Source organism: Salvelinus fontinalis, chromosome 10, assembly GCF_029448725.1.
Source record: "Salvelinus fontinalis isolate EN_2023a chromosome 10, ASM2944872v1, whole genome shotgun sequence".
NCBI classification, from domain to species: Eukaryota; Metazoa; Chordata; class Actinopteri; order Salmoniformes; family Salmonidae; genus Salvelinus; species Salvelinus fontinalis.
The window spans coordinates 28,518,910-28,534,014 of NC_074674.1; the positions used below are offsets into that span (position 1 = coordinate 28,518,910).

Below are 15,105 nucleotides of genomic sequence, written 5' to 3' on the forward strand. Positions count from 1 at the left end.
CTTATACAGCTCGTTGAGTGCGGTCTTAGTGCCAGCATTGGTTTGTGGTGATAAATAGACTGCTACGAAAAATAGAAATTAACTCTCTTTGTAAATAGTGTGGTCTACAGCTTATCATGAGATACTCTACCTCAGGCGAGCAAAACCTCAAGACTTCCTTAATATTAGATTTCATGCACCAGGTGTTATTGACAAATAGACACAGATCGCCGGGGTGGTCTGTGAAAACTTATCTTACAGGAGGAAGCTGTTCTATCTTGCCGATGCACGGAAAACCTAGCCAGCTGTATGTTATCCATGTTGTCGTTCAGCCACGACTCGGGGAAACATAAGATATTAGAGTTTTTAATGTCCCGTTGGTAGGATAGTCTTTATCGTAGCTCATTCAGTTTATTATCCAGTGCTTGCATGTTGGCTAATAGGACTGATGGTAGAGGCGTGTTACCCACTCACCGTCGGATTCTCCAGACCTACGACCGCTATATCTCTGTCTCTTCATGCGAATGACAGTAATTTGAGCCTTGTCCGGTGTCTGAAGTAAATCCTTCACGTCCGACTTGTTAAAGAAAAAAATCTTCATCCAGTACGAGGTGAGTAATCACTGTTCTGATATCAAGATGCTTTTTTTCTGTCGTACTAGACAGTGGCAGAAACATTATGTACAAAATAAGTTACAAATAATGCAAAAAAACACACAATAGCACAATTGGTTAGGAGCCCGTAAAACGGCAGCCATCTCCTCCGGCTCCATTATTATATTCCCAGCACAAGGTGCACTTGTGTAATGATCATGCTGTTTAATCAGCATCTTGAAATGCCACACCTGTCAGGTGGATGGATTATCTTGGCAAAGGAGAAATGTTCACAAACAGGGATGGAAACAAATTTGTGCACAATCTGAATGAAATAAGCTTTTTGTGCATATGGAACATTTCTGGGATCTTATTTCAGCTCATGAAACAGGGGACCAACACTTTACATGTTGCGTTAATATTTTGGTTCAGTGTACTTATGACACCTTCAAATGAGGGGACTAGATGCATAAAGTGCTTTCATTTCTAAACAGTAAAACCGATATGTATGAAAATACCTTCAAATAAAAAGGTGCAATTCTGTACTGTCGCCTCATTTGAAATATTTGCTCTCAAATTCAAAATGCTTGAGTATAGAGCCAAATTAAAGATTTGAGCTTCACAGTCCAAATAAATAGGCAGTTTAACATTTACCAAACTTCAACTTTGTAGATGACTCTATTACATCATAACCTTTGCTGATCTTAACGTATGATAATGACTCTTATCGTGCTGCTATCAATTGGCATATTTTACATGTTTGGACAAATTGTTTACTTGCATCACACAATTACAAGCTGTAAATGATTATGAATAAATGCAATGTTATGGATAGAAGAAGAAAGAAATCCTTGTTTAGTTTTTCCCTCTCTGTGTGTGCGTGCGCGCGCTCGCGTTCTCTTGTTTGCCATGGTCCCTCCAGTTTTTGAATAGCCCTGGGAATGGCTCCAACTTGCTTTGTTAACACAGGGCCCTCGACACACACAGCCAGTGACCATGAGAGCAGGGGTGGTCTGGAAACACCACAGAGGGGCCCTGCAGGGGGAGGATCTCAGAGGGGAGGTAGACAGGCGGGTGAAAAAGCCGGGCGGATGAGGAGAGGGAGAGACCAAATATATATTTTTTGCCTTTTTTTCTCTTAATTGGTGTATCTCTGATCAGCAAATAGTTGAAGCAAACAAGTTAAAAACATCACTTTCTGTTTCAACTGTGTTTTCAATTTGATTTGCTGTTGAGATTTTGTTCTGCCTCTTTGAGCTTTAGAGTCTTCAAGGAACTTCAGAGATAGGAAGATCTCACTGAGCACACATTGGTTAAAGATTTCCTAGGTGACCGCCAAAATTGATTTGTGTTGATTATGGGACCACCCAGTCTATTCATCTCTTATTTAATCATACTCTCAACCTCATGCTGTAAGTGGAACGTGTCCCCGCTGGCCTGGATAAATTATGTAACTCCTAATCTAAAACACTAATGACATTCAAAGGAGACCCCTTGTGAGTTCCACAATCAAACAAGTGTGTTGTGCTTCACTGTCTCCCTCATTGGCTGGGAACACCAGCTGTGTGTCTAGGTCTAAAAGCATGGCATACACAGATGTAGGAGAGCATAGTCGGAATGGAAAGGCCTGCCTAGAGCAGAGTGACCAATGCCAGCCTCTTTCTCCCTGGTCTGAGTTTGGACCTCTGCTTGGGTGTAATAAGTAATATTGGGCCACTGACAGGCTGAAAGTGGATAGCAATTCAGTGAGTTTGACAGTTTACATATCAGAAAAGCTCCTTGAAATCCATGCCCAGAATGATTCCTTCCATGTGTTTACATCTCCATCTGCTGGACATTTTTGTATATCACTAAAAGAAGTACATTTAATCAGTTTTAATAGCAACACTGAAGTTTAAATGACATGTATGTCATACATGTGTCCTATTTTCCAATAAAATAATGAAGACATGATTTAATCATATTTACTGAAATTGCATAGCAGGCTAATGTACTCTGCCCTAAACTATGAGTGATTGTTAGCTTTTTTTGTGAACTCAATTTGATACATAATTGCAACACTATAACCTTGGTCTTCTTTACAAACTGCAAAAAAATCCTCAGTGGTTTCCTCCTTTCTTGCGCAGGCGCAACCTTTCACGGCAAAGCGAACCAAGATGGCGGCTGTTGTTGAAAATGTTGTAAAACTGTAAGTAGCTATGTTCTTTCCCCCTAGCTAGTTAAAGTATGCACATGTGTTTTACGTTTAAATGTAAAGGTCGGTGGTAACAGAAACATGTAAATGGTATAGTAAATTGTCTAAGATGTTCGGTAAAGAAACCGAATAACTCAGTTTTCAAACTGTGTCAGTACTCATAGCTAAACTGACCTGCTATGTCAAGTGTTTTTGTATGAAGACTAGTTCATGAACACTTTGAAAATAACCAAGTGTCATCACTATATAACCAAATGTTGGGCACTAGTTAGCAAATGTACACGAATAACTGCATATCCGCAACTCCATCCATAATCCTAATTCCACGCGAGTTTGAAAACACCCACGCTGAGAGATGGGATGGTGACATGTTAGTTTACAATCATTAGCATGTTAGCTGGCAACTTGGTTATTAAGTTTAGTTAGCTGCAGTGCGTATAGCTACTGTTGTTTTACAATGTAGTCCTTCAAGCTAGAAATTAGTTCAAGTCCTGGTGTTCAATCAGTATTATGAATATATCTGCTGACACTGTATGTATTCGTGCTCCTGGGATGCTTTCTTGTGGAAATGGAATGCATGTTTTTTTGTTGTTGCTTTCCAACAGAAAATCCATGTCACCACAATGCATTAGTCATTATGAAGAACGTCCTTGAGGCATTGTTAAAACTAGCTTTTGCCAAAAGATTAGAGTAATATGAATCAGATGTTCTTCAAGACAAATTCTACCAATAATTTTTTTTTTTTAAATCACCATGGCGTGCAATGCAACAAATGTTTCAAACTCGTGAACTGCGGTGTGTTCATCACGGAAAACATTTACCGTTTAAGAACCAAAAGGAAGCAAACAGAGCAGGGAGGGACCTACCAGAATTTGTCCAATAGAAATAAGTTGTAAAATGTTTTAGTTCGGAGTAAACCGTTTCGCAACAGAACCTGTGTAATTTTTTATTTAACCTTTATATAAGTAGGCAAGTCAGTTAACCCACTAGGCCGTCATTGTAAATAAGAATTTGTTAACTGCCTTGTTCAGGGGCAGAACAACATATTTGTATCTTGTCAGCTCTGGGATTTGATCTAACAACCTTTTGGTTACTGGCTCAATGCTCTAACTACTAGGCTACCTACTTCCCCAAATAATACAAGTAATACACCCCTGTTGTCTCTATCATAGACCTCTTTCCATACCCACTTTCCCGAAAGCTTTTGCATCCCTTTGCCTAAAATGGATTTAAGATTGTCTTAGTGCTTTGAAGACAGATTCATGTAAGTAAAAAAAAAATAGGTTTCACTCAAGCTGATTCGTGTTGAAAAGCTGAGCCAGCAGAGGCTGCTGCTCCCAACCAGGCAGACCGCTGTTGCCAAGCCAACAAAAGAGCAACTGCTGACATTCTCAACGGTGACTGAGTTCAGAGACACAATGATGTAGTCTGCTTGCCTGCCTCTCCGAGGTGCCAGCTTAAACAGGACCAACATGTTTTTAGCTGTGGCTGTGATAGATAAAGGCTTTGAAGTTTGAACAATTTTAAGCCTCTTTTACAGCACACTAGAGCAGTAGAATTCAGACATGATTTGTTTTAGAGGTGGTAGGACACATACCATACCAACCTCTTATGGTAGAGATACATTCCAGGTACTGTCAGTTGTTGAACTGATGCATGAAGGTTTATTTATTTCGACCCTTTTGCAGAAGCAGCAGTTACATTACTGTGGACCCCAGGAAGAGTATCATTCTTATAACAGTATACACAGGCAGTGTTTTTCCTGGTGCTAACTTGTCCCTGCCTGTTCCTCTCGGTGCGTGGGTGAAGGCTGGGAGAGCAGTGCTATAGAGATGCCATGGAGCAGTGCCATAACTACAACGCCCGGCTATGTGCCGAGAGGAGTGTCCGAATGCCCTTCCTGGACTCTCAGACTGGAGTGGCGCAGAGCAACTGTTACATTTGGATGGAGAAGAGACACAGGGGACCAGGTAAATATATTACACATCTACACAAATTGAAGTCACATACAGTATTTCAACTACTGAGTTCACAGCCTGGAGTAGTAGGCTAAATGAGTTTTGCCCAACTCCGGTCCTCCAGTACCCCCAACAGTACACATTTTCGTTGTGGCCCAGACAAGCACACCTGATTCTAGTAATCATCAAGCCCCTGACAGGTTGAATGAGGTGTGTCCAGGGCTGTTGGGGGTACTGGAGGACCGGAGTTGTTAAACACTTGGCAGTATCATTCATTATCTTCTCATGATCTGGAGATGAAAACAAAATAGATCACTGTAGTTCAAGCACTCGGTAGAAATTGTGTTCACCTATGTTACCAACCGCACCAATGTTTCGGAGGAAACACCATACAGCTCTAGCCACAAGGAGTCGCTAGAGCACGATGGGACAAGAACATGCCAGCCAGCCAAACCCTCCCCTAACCCAGACGACGTTGGGCCAATTGTGCGCCGGCTCATAGGTCTCCCGGTCGCGGCTGGCTGCGACACAGCCCGGGATCGAACCCGGATCTGTAGTGACGCCTCAAGCACTGCGATGCAGTGCCTTAGGCCGCTGCGCCACTCGGGGGACCATAAAGTGAAAGTTAATGTCTGTTTTTATAGGTCCATATAAATGTCTAGGTACGTTAGTGTGCATCTTATCTGTCCTCTCTCAGGAGTGGCCCCAGGACAGCTGTACACCTACCCATCCCGCAGGTGGAGGAAGAAACGACGAGCCCTTCCCCCAGAGGATCCCCGGCTGGTCTTCCCCCCTCTAAAGTTAGGTACGTCCTAATCATGGGATACTAGTCAGCTTAATAACACTATTACTGTGTTGACGACATGTTTGTGTGCCCCTCTGTGCTGGAGTTTTCTGTTGGTTCTTCACTCCTTTGTAAAGGTTGTTTGTGGTTCACCCTGTCTGTAGAACTGGACTTGGGTTTTAAGAAGGATGCCCTGTCATCATCTGATGGCAGCAGTCTGGAAGCCCTGCTGAAGGGGGAACCCCTGGACAAACGGGGTCTTCCGGAGCTTCATGGGCCAGAAGAGGAGTCCAGTCTGGCAGACTACACTTGTGGGGGAGTCACCCCTGCAGCACGTGTCAGAAAGGTACCTTAGCCTGCTGTGGTTGGAGGGATCGTGTGATACCTAGCATGGTTTACAGTTTATTACTCCTCCAATTTTTTATAAAAAAAAAAAAAAAATACCGTTATTTTACCAGGTAAGTGGACTGAGAACACGTTCTCATTTGCAGCAACGACCTGGGGAATAGTTACAGGGGAGAGGAGGGGGATGAATGAGCCAATTGTAAACTGGGGATTATTAGGTGACCATGATGGTTTGAGGGCCAGATTGTGAATTTAGCCAGGACACCGGGGATAACACCCCTACTCTTACGATAAGTGCCATGGGATCTTTAATGACCTCAGAGAGTCAGGACACCCGTTTAACGTCCCATCCGAAAGACGGCACCCTATACAGGACAGTGTCCCCAATCACTGCCCTGGGGCATTGGGATATTTTTTTAGACCAGAGGAAAGAGTGCCTCCTACTGGCCCTCCAACACCACTTCCAGCAGCATCTGGTCTCCCATCCAGGGACTGACCAGGACCAACCCTGCTTAGCTTCAGAAGCAAGCCAGCAGTGGTATGCAGGGTGGTATGCTGCTGGCAAGGACATTAGATACTACAGCAACATGCATTCTTCTCTCCATACAGAGAGTCCTGGAGGCAGATGACTTCCTGGATAACTTGGAGGATGAGGACTATGAGGAGGACACCCCCAAAAGAAGAGGCAAAGGAAAGGGAAAGGTGAGTGACACTTTCTAAACCAATAATTGTAGTTAATGTTACATTTTGCATTACATTTAGTATAGTTATTTAGCAGACGCTCTTATCCAGAGACACTTACAGTTGGAGACTCACTTTACTCAATGTTACGGGCATGTGATCTGAAATGGTGGATGTGTCCACTGTGGCACCATGTCTGTACCTATGATATTGAGTATGATGGTGTGTTTGTCCTTAGGGTCGTGGAGTGAGCAGTGCCAAGAAGAAGCTGGATGCTGCGGCGGCTGCACTGGAGGACAAGGACAAGCCTTACTCCTGTGACAGTGAGTCCCAGCAGGGCCTTGGAGGAGAACAGTGGGAGTGCAGATGGCTTTGGAGGAGAACAGTGGGAGTGCAGATGGCTTTGGAGGAGAACAGTGGGAGTGCAGATGGTTTTGGAGGAGAACAGTGGGAGTGCAGATGGTTTTGGAGGAGAACAGTGGGAGTGCAGATGGTTTTGGAGGAGAACAGTGGGAGTGCAGATGGTTTTGGAGGAGAACAGTGGGAGTGCAGAGGGCTTTGGAGGAGAACAGTGGGAGTGCAGGTGGCTTTGGAGGAGAACAGTGGGAGTGCAGGTGGCTTTGGAGGAGAACAGTGGGAGTGCAGGTGGCTTTGGAGGAGAACAGTGGGAGTGCAGATGGCTTTGGAGGAGAACAGTGGGAGTGCAGATGGCTTTGGAGGAGAACAGTGGGAGTGCAGATGGTTTTGGAGGAGAACAGTGGGAGTGCAGAGGGCTTTGGAGGAGAACAGTGGGAGTGCAGAGGGCTTTGGAGGAGAACAGTGGGAGTGCAGAGGGCTTTGGAGGAGAACAGTGGGAGTGCAGAGGGCTTTGGAGGAGAACAGTGGGAGTGCAGAGGGCTTTGGAGGAGAACAGTGGGAGTGCAGAGGGCTTTGGAGGAGAACAGTGGGAGTGCAGAGGGCTTTGGAGGAGAACAGTGGGAGTGCAGAGGGCTTTGGAGGAGAACAGTGGGAGTGCAGAGGGCTTTGGAGGAGAACAGTGGGAGTGCAGAGGGCTTTGGAGGAGAACAGTGGGAGTGCAGAGGGCTTTGGAGGAGAACAGTGGGAGTGCAGAGGGCTTTGGAGGAGAACAGTGGGAGTGCAGATGGTTTTGGAGGAGAACAGTGGGAGTGCAGAGGGCTTTGGAGGAGAACAGTGGGAGTGCATATGGTTTTGGAGGAGGGCCTACTCTCTTTACTCCCAAGGAACTTTCTTGTTGGGAAGCGGACAGTCGGTTGTTTTTCACTCCTGAAATTGTCTTCCATTGCAGATGAAACTCGGGGTAATGTTGATGTCTTTCTGATTGTCAGTCTTTGAGCGTAATTCTCTGAGACTCTCTCCTTTTTCTCTTTTCTCTCCTCTCTTTCAGACACTTTCAAACAAAAGCAGATTTCACAACCTTCTGGACGAGGTATATTTCTCTCCTTTTTCCTCTGCCTCCAGTCCAGTCTGTTTGTTTTTCTCTCGTGTGTGTTAGCTAACATGTAGAATGCTTTGAGGTTAGTGTTGCTGCCTCACCCTCATCCACTGAATAAGGTCTCATTTTCAAGGTTTAATTCAATTGACTCAGAGTATAAGTAACTTGATATGCTTGAGGGTGGATTGTGAATGTGTAGTGTGGAGATTACTTCTCTGTGCATGAGTTCCACCTCACGGTTTAAGAAGCAGCGTACTTTTTGTATTTTATCCTAAATGACATGTAGGCTACTCCAAGGTAGTTGTATTCAGGAACATCTTGGCTTAGTTGGTAGAGCATGTCACTTAGTTGGTAGAGCATGTCACTTAGTTGGTAGAGCATGTCACTTAGTTGGTAGAGCATGTCACTTAGTTGGTAGAGCATGTCACTTGCAACGCCAAGGTTGTGGGTTTGATTTTCACGGGGACCAGTACGAACAAATAGGAAAATGTATAATAAGAGTGTCTGCTAAATGTCTTATGTAAAATGTTAAATATGTATTTCACACATGATATTATTGCAACACATCGTGGTCCTTTGTAGCTCAGGTGGTAGAGCTTGTAACGCCAGGGTAGTGGGTTTGATTCCCGGGACCACCCATACGTAAAACGTATGAACGCATGACTGTTGCTTTGGTTAAAGCGTCTGCTAAATGGCATATATCACATTATCGTATTGCACACACTACAGCCAATCACTACAGCCAATCAACTGTAGTCTGTGTTTTCTTTCATGTCATAATCTGTCTCTTAACTGAATATGTCTCATTTGCATTTCTTTGCTCCATTTCTTTTTTTCTTAACTCGTCTTGTCCTCACCTGTTTCTTTAGAGTGAAATAGTGGCTCTGCTTTTGTGTTGAACCAGCTTGCTGTGTGGATCCTGATGTGAGTGCGCATGGGGAGAGAGATTTTAGAGGAATGCCTAACCTGGGTTCTGCACCATGGACCATGCTGCACAATGGCCTGGAACTGGCGGTCTGACTCGCATAGAGACAGGCGGCCTGAGGTTCAAATCAAATGTTATTTGTCACATGCTTTGTAAACAACCAATGTAGACTAACAGTGAAATGCTTATTTACGGGCCCTTCCCAACAATGCAGAGAGAAAGAAAGAGAACTGGGGTTGGAGATTGTGTTGCAGCTGAGGCTAGGGTTGGAACTGGAGGGGGGGTAATGGGGGCTGGGAGCTGACCCAGTCAGTATTCTTGCCCCTCTAAGTATCAGATGAAGAAATATGATGGGATTGTGTGATGAAATAAGAGAGGGTGATTGAGTGAGTGGATGGATGTCTGGGTGAGCATACCATTGCTCTAGACCAGGCACGTGGACACTAATGCATCAATATGATTTTCCTCATCAGTAAATAAAGATCAGATCGAGGCGATATATTTCAGTGGAGAAAAATGTACTCCGTTCTAGTATGAAGGCTACTTAATGGTTTACGTATGTTTCGTTTTAACACGTGTTGTGTTTGGGGGTTTCTCTGGCAGTCTGTGGGAAGCGTTACAAGAACCGTCCGGGCCTGAGCTACCACTATGCCCACTCCCACCTGGCTGAGGAGGAGGGAGGGAACAAGGAGGAGCCTGAGGTCCACACCCCCACCCCGCCCCAGCCTGAGGAGCCCAAGAGTAAGTGACCATTTGAAACCTTTGAATGCAGACCCATAATTATCATTTCATTCTGTGTTTCTCCCTCACAGCACCCAAGAAAGGTCCAAACGGTTTGGCGATACCCAATAACTACTGTGACTTCTGCCTGGGAGACTCTGCCCTCAACCAGAAGACGGGCCAGTCAGAGGAGCTGCAGTCCTGCTCAGACTGTGGACGTTCAGGTAACCCTTCCAACCCTGGCCTTTACCCTGAGAGACAGGGCCAACCTAGGCCTTTGAGACCATTTGTGTATATTTGTATGAGCATGCAAATGAAGGCATGTGTGAGTGGTAGACTTTACTTTAGGTTGGTATTGAGTGTGTTCAGAGTCAGACGAATGATGGCGTAGTTACAAAGATCAGTAGTAGTATGAGGGCGGCAGACAGTTTGTTCACCCATTCTCTGTGTCCAACCCAGGCCACCCGTCCTGCCTGCAGTTCACCCCTGTGATGATGGCTGCAGTGAAGACCTACCGCTGGCAGTGCATCGAGTGCAAGTGCTGCAACATCTGTGGCACCTCAGAGAACGACGTGAGTTGACCTGCAGACTTCATACTTATTACTGTGGGACAAATGAAGTATACTGTATATTTAAAATGAAGTGTTGCGCTGAAAAATTGTGTTGTATAATGAGCCTGTTGTCTTTTGTCCAGGACCAGCTTCTCTTCTGTGATGACTGTGATAGAGGCTATCACATGTACTGTCTCAGCCCTGCTATGGCTGAACCTCCAGAAGGTGAGAGCAGGATAATGGATCTGTTCAGGATGTACCACTGGGGACCATTTGCCTGTCTAATAGGGGATATTTGAGTCAAAGTTTTTGATGATGACTGTTGTGGTTTTATCTCCATTGGGAGACAGATTTATCTGAGTACATTTGGCAGAGCAGAATGTCCAAGTCGGGCTCTCAGGCGGCGTATCCAGACAACGATAGCACGGCCGGGTGTTTTACTGATGAATCACTGCTTTCAGCAGTTAACTAGCCTTGAAATCTTGAAATGCTAAGTCAATGCAAGGTATTAGAGCACAAAATAGCCTGTACCTTTAAACCCAGTGACTTCAACTGGGCTAATGACCAGATGTGGATCCATGGAAGACAGGATATTTATAGCAAGTCTGTGAGTCACTCACCACTCTGTTTCCTTGTGTCCTCTTAACAGGTAGCTGGAGCTGCCATCTGTGTCTGGACCTGTTGAAAGACAAGGCGTCCATATACCAGACACCTAATGCCCCTCCGTCGTGATGGACCCCCACCCTCTCACAGGTTCTCTATCACTGGTCAGCAGAGAGGAGTGAGTGGGACAGATGACTTGTGAAAAGGGAAGCATACCTCACCAACCCCCCTTCTGAAACAGGCCTCTGGGAAGCATACCTTACCAACCTCCCTTCTGAAACAGGCCTCGGGGAAGCATACCTTACCAACCCCCCTTCTGAAACAGGCCTCGGGGAAGCATACCTCACCAACCCCCCTTCTGAAACAGGCCTCTGGGAAGCATACCTTACCAACCTCCCTTCTGAAACAGGCCTCGGGGAAGCATACCTTACCAACCCCCCTTCTGAAACAGGCCTCGGGGAAGCATACCTTACCAACCCCCCCTTCTGAAACAGGCCTCGGGGAAGCATACCTTACCAACCCCCCTTCTGAAACAGGCCTCGGGGAAGCATACCTTACCAACCCCCCCTTCTGAAACAGGCCTCGGGGAAGCATACCTTACCAACCTCCCTTCTGAAACAGGCCTCGGGGAAGCATACCTTACCAACCCCCCTTCTGAAACAGGCCTCGGGGAAGCATACCTTACCAACCCCCCTTCTGAAACAGGCTTCGGGGAAGCATACCTTACCAACCCCCCTTCTGAAACAGGCCTCGGGGAAGCATACCTTACCAACCCCCCTTCTGAAACAGGCCTCGGGGGAGCATACCTTACCAACCCCCCTTCTGAAACAGGCCTCGGGGAAGCATACCTTACCAACCCCCCCTTCTGAAACAGGCCTTGGGGAAGCATACCTTACCAACCTCCCTTCTGAAACAGGCCTCGGGGAAGCATACCTTACCAACCCCCCTTCTGAAACAGGCCTCGGGGAAGCATACCTTACCAACCCCCCTTCTGAAACAGGCCTCGGAGAAGCATACCTCACCAACCCCCCCTTCTGAAACAGGCCCTCGGAGAAGCATACCTCACCAACCCCCCTTCTGAAACATGCCCTCGGGGAAGCATACCTTACCAACCCCCCTTCTGAAACAGGCCTCGGGGAAGCATACCTTACCAACCCCCCTTCTGAAACAGGCCTCGGAGAAGCATACCTCACCAACCCCCCTTCTGAAACAGGCCTCGGAGAAGCATACCTTACCAGCCCCTTGCTGAAAAAGGCCTCGGTTTGGAAGGGAACACCTTACCAAGCCCGTGCTGAAACAGGTCTTGGTTTGGTTCTTATATGGCTGTTACACAGTTCCAAGCTCAAGTGACCCATAGGCTTTTGTTTTCAACTATTTGTCAATATATCAAACTCAATGTGTCTATCCTGAACTTGACAATACATGAAGTTTGTTTGAGTGGCTTAAACCATAAACTGCTTTTGCCAGCCAAAATACCTGAACACAGTCTCACATACAGTTCATGCACACGACTGCTCAGATCCTACTTTTATTCGGCAAAATATCAGTTTTGCATGTAGAGGAGAGAAATTGTTTGAGTCAATTAGCATGCCAATGCTTGTTCATAATAAGAACATGTTCAAAGGTTTTGTATATTTATATATTTGTATAGAATATAAAGGTGGGAATTATTTAAAAGCTGCCCTCTGTTCAGCCATTACATTCCTTGACATTCAAAAAGACTGGAGTGGCAAGGAGTGGAATGCTAGCTAAAAAGACTGGTATTCAGACTACCTGATGTGGAGACAATATTGAGAGTTAGGAAGCATTGGGTGTTAAGAGGGCCTTACTATTACATCAATCTCTATCTCGGTGAGAGAAAGAGGACGTTGGCGTAACAATTTGTATTTTTTTTTTTAAGGAATTAAAGATTGGGTGTTTGCTGCTTTTGAGGAAAGAGTCAGAATGGATGCTGGTTTTTGTGGTGATTTGAGTGATTTTAGTGTATCCTATGTCCACAACCAGGCTTTTACCAAAAATAGCTACCTAATCCATTGGTAGACAACACTGACCCTGGAGAGCAGTTTGACATTTTACTGCTAGCAACGTAAGCATTTCGCTGCACCCGCTATAACATCTACCAAACTGTGTATGCGACCAATAAACGTTGATTTGCAGCAGTCCTAATCTGGACCCCTTTTTGACTCCTTATGTGTTGGGAGATCATTTAAAAACAGACAACTACCAAGCACAGGACTTTGTGTTTACCTGCCCATATCAGCTCTGAAGTCTCATCCCACCCTGCTCTAACCTGCTCCACTGTCTCAGATCTCAGACTGTAATGCAGTGTGATTCCCTTCATTTATAGCCAGGAGCCATTCAAGAGCTACTGGGACTGTGGGGAGATGGAAGAATGTTTTTAGGATGATGTGGAGCCATCAGAGGGTCCAGTCAGAAAGTGGTGTCGTTACTTCTTTTCCTTTTTCTCTCCAATTTCGTGGTATCCAATTGTTAGTAGTTACTATCTTGTCTCATCGCTACAACTCCCGTACGGGCTCGGGAGAGACGAAGGTCGAAAGCCATGCGTCCTCCGAAACACAACCCAACCAAGCCGCACTGCTTCTTAACACAGCACGCCTCCAACCCGGAAGCCATCCGCACCAATGTGTCGGAGGAAACACCGTGCACCTGGCGACCTTGGTTAGCGTCCACTGCGCCCGGCCCGCCACAGGAGTTGCTGGTGCGCGATGAGACAAGGATATCCCTACCAGCCGAAACCCTCCCTAACCCTGACGACGCTAGGCCAATTGTGCATCGCCCCACGGCCGGCCCGGTCGCAGACCACTGCGCCACCCGGGAGGCCAGAAAGTGTTGTGTTACCACAAACTGCAGACTGGTGTACCTGCACTTGCTATACTGTAGTGTTGTCCTTGGAGGCAACATTATTTGACTTTTTCATATATAGGTCTATACATAAAGTATTCAGATCCATTTATCATTATGGGGTATTTGTGTGTGGATTGATGAGGGCGGTAAAAACTATTTAATCCGTTTTAGAATAAGGCTGTAACGTAACAATGTGGAAAAAATCAAGGTCTGAATACTTTCTGAATGCGCTGTAAATACACTGAGTGTACAAAACATTAAGAACACCATCTTAATATTGAGTCCCCCCCCTTTTGCCCTCAGAACAGCCTCGATTCGTCGACTCTACAAGCTGTCGAAAGCATTCCACAGGGATGCTGGCCCATGTTGACTCCATTGCTTCCCACAGTTGTCAAGTTGGCTGGATATTTTTTGGGTGGAGGACTGTGGGGAGCAATGGACTGTTCTCTTACCCATTTACCCTTTGATACACGTGGGGAAACTGTTGTGTGAAAAACCCAGCAGCGTTGCAGTTGTTGACACACTCACACCGTTGATCCTGGTACCTATTACCATACCCTGTTCAAAGCCACTTCAATCTTTTCTCTTACCCATTTACCCTTTGAATGGAACACACACCATCCATGTCTCAAGGCTTAAAAATCCTTCTTTAACCTGTCCTCCCCTTCATTCTCGTTGTCTCATGAAAAGGGAACACCTGTTTTTCTCCTTGGATTTTCTCTGCTTTTCCACCAAAGCCGGGTGCAATGTTCTCCACCAGTTTGGCTATGGTTACAGTTAGCTACAATTACTTTACCTCAAACTAGTGAAAGTTAAAAACAACAACATTGGATTCATTCTCAGACATGGTCAAAAGGAGAAACAGTAGACATTGCATTCTCTACAGACAGTTAACCAAGTGCATGATAATGTGTGCCCTAAACACGGGTGCTCATGGTCTACTCAGATTTGGATTGATCAAGGTATAAGGAAGTTGTGTAATATCATCTAGCTATACCATCATGTTATATTAATAGCCAACTAACAAATACTAAAGCATTAAACAAGTATTTCTCATTTCATTTGTTTAGCTGTTTGTTTAGAGGCAGTTGCCATTTGGAATATTATGGTTTTGGTTCATAATAAAAAAAATCATCAATGATATTTACTCAGTTGATGTAAAACCGTTTTGGGACTTTATTTGGATTAAAATTATATTTTTCCTTTAGGGTACAAGGTTCTGTCTTTTTTTTTTCAGGAAAATAAAAGATTTGGCGCTGACTGTATTTGGTTCTATGTCATATTTTCTCTATTACAGCAGTTGCCATTCAGGATCACTGAAGCACTGTTGTATCAGTGATGGATCTTTGTGTCTGTGAAACCAAAACATTGGAAATTAATTCTGTACCTTTATATTGCAAAGTACAAGGCCTGGTCTTGGTGATCAGATGTAACATTAAGGCACATGGACCAAT

At 45.2% G+C, this 15,105-nt stretch overlaps 1 protein-coding gene across 1 annotated transcript; it reads left to right on the forward strand.

The window, feature by feature from the left end:
- The first annotated feature begins 66 nt into the window (after window positions 1–66).
- LOC129863926 (zinc finger protein ubi-d4-like) lies at window positions 67–14,916 on the forward strand. Its single transcript, XM_055936363.1, has 12 exons — window positions 67–2,760; window positions 4,576–4,736; window positions 5,422–5,529; window positions 5,673–5,854; window positions 6,463–6,555; window positions 6,773–6,857; window positions 7,940–7,981; window positions 9,516–9,653; window positions 9,725–9,856; window positions 10,092–10,204; window positions 10,327–10,408; window positions 10,833–14,916. Exons 1-12 carry the CDS (start codon window positions 2,729–2,731, stop codon window positions 10,913–10,915), a joined length of 1,251 nt encoding a protein of 416 aa, XP_055792338.1. The 5' UTR covers window positions 67–2,728; the 3' UTR covers window positions 10,916–14,916.
- Window positions 14,917–15,105: the final 189 nt, after the last annotated feature.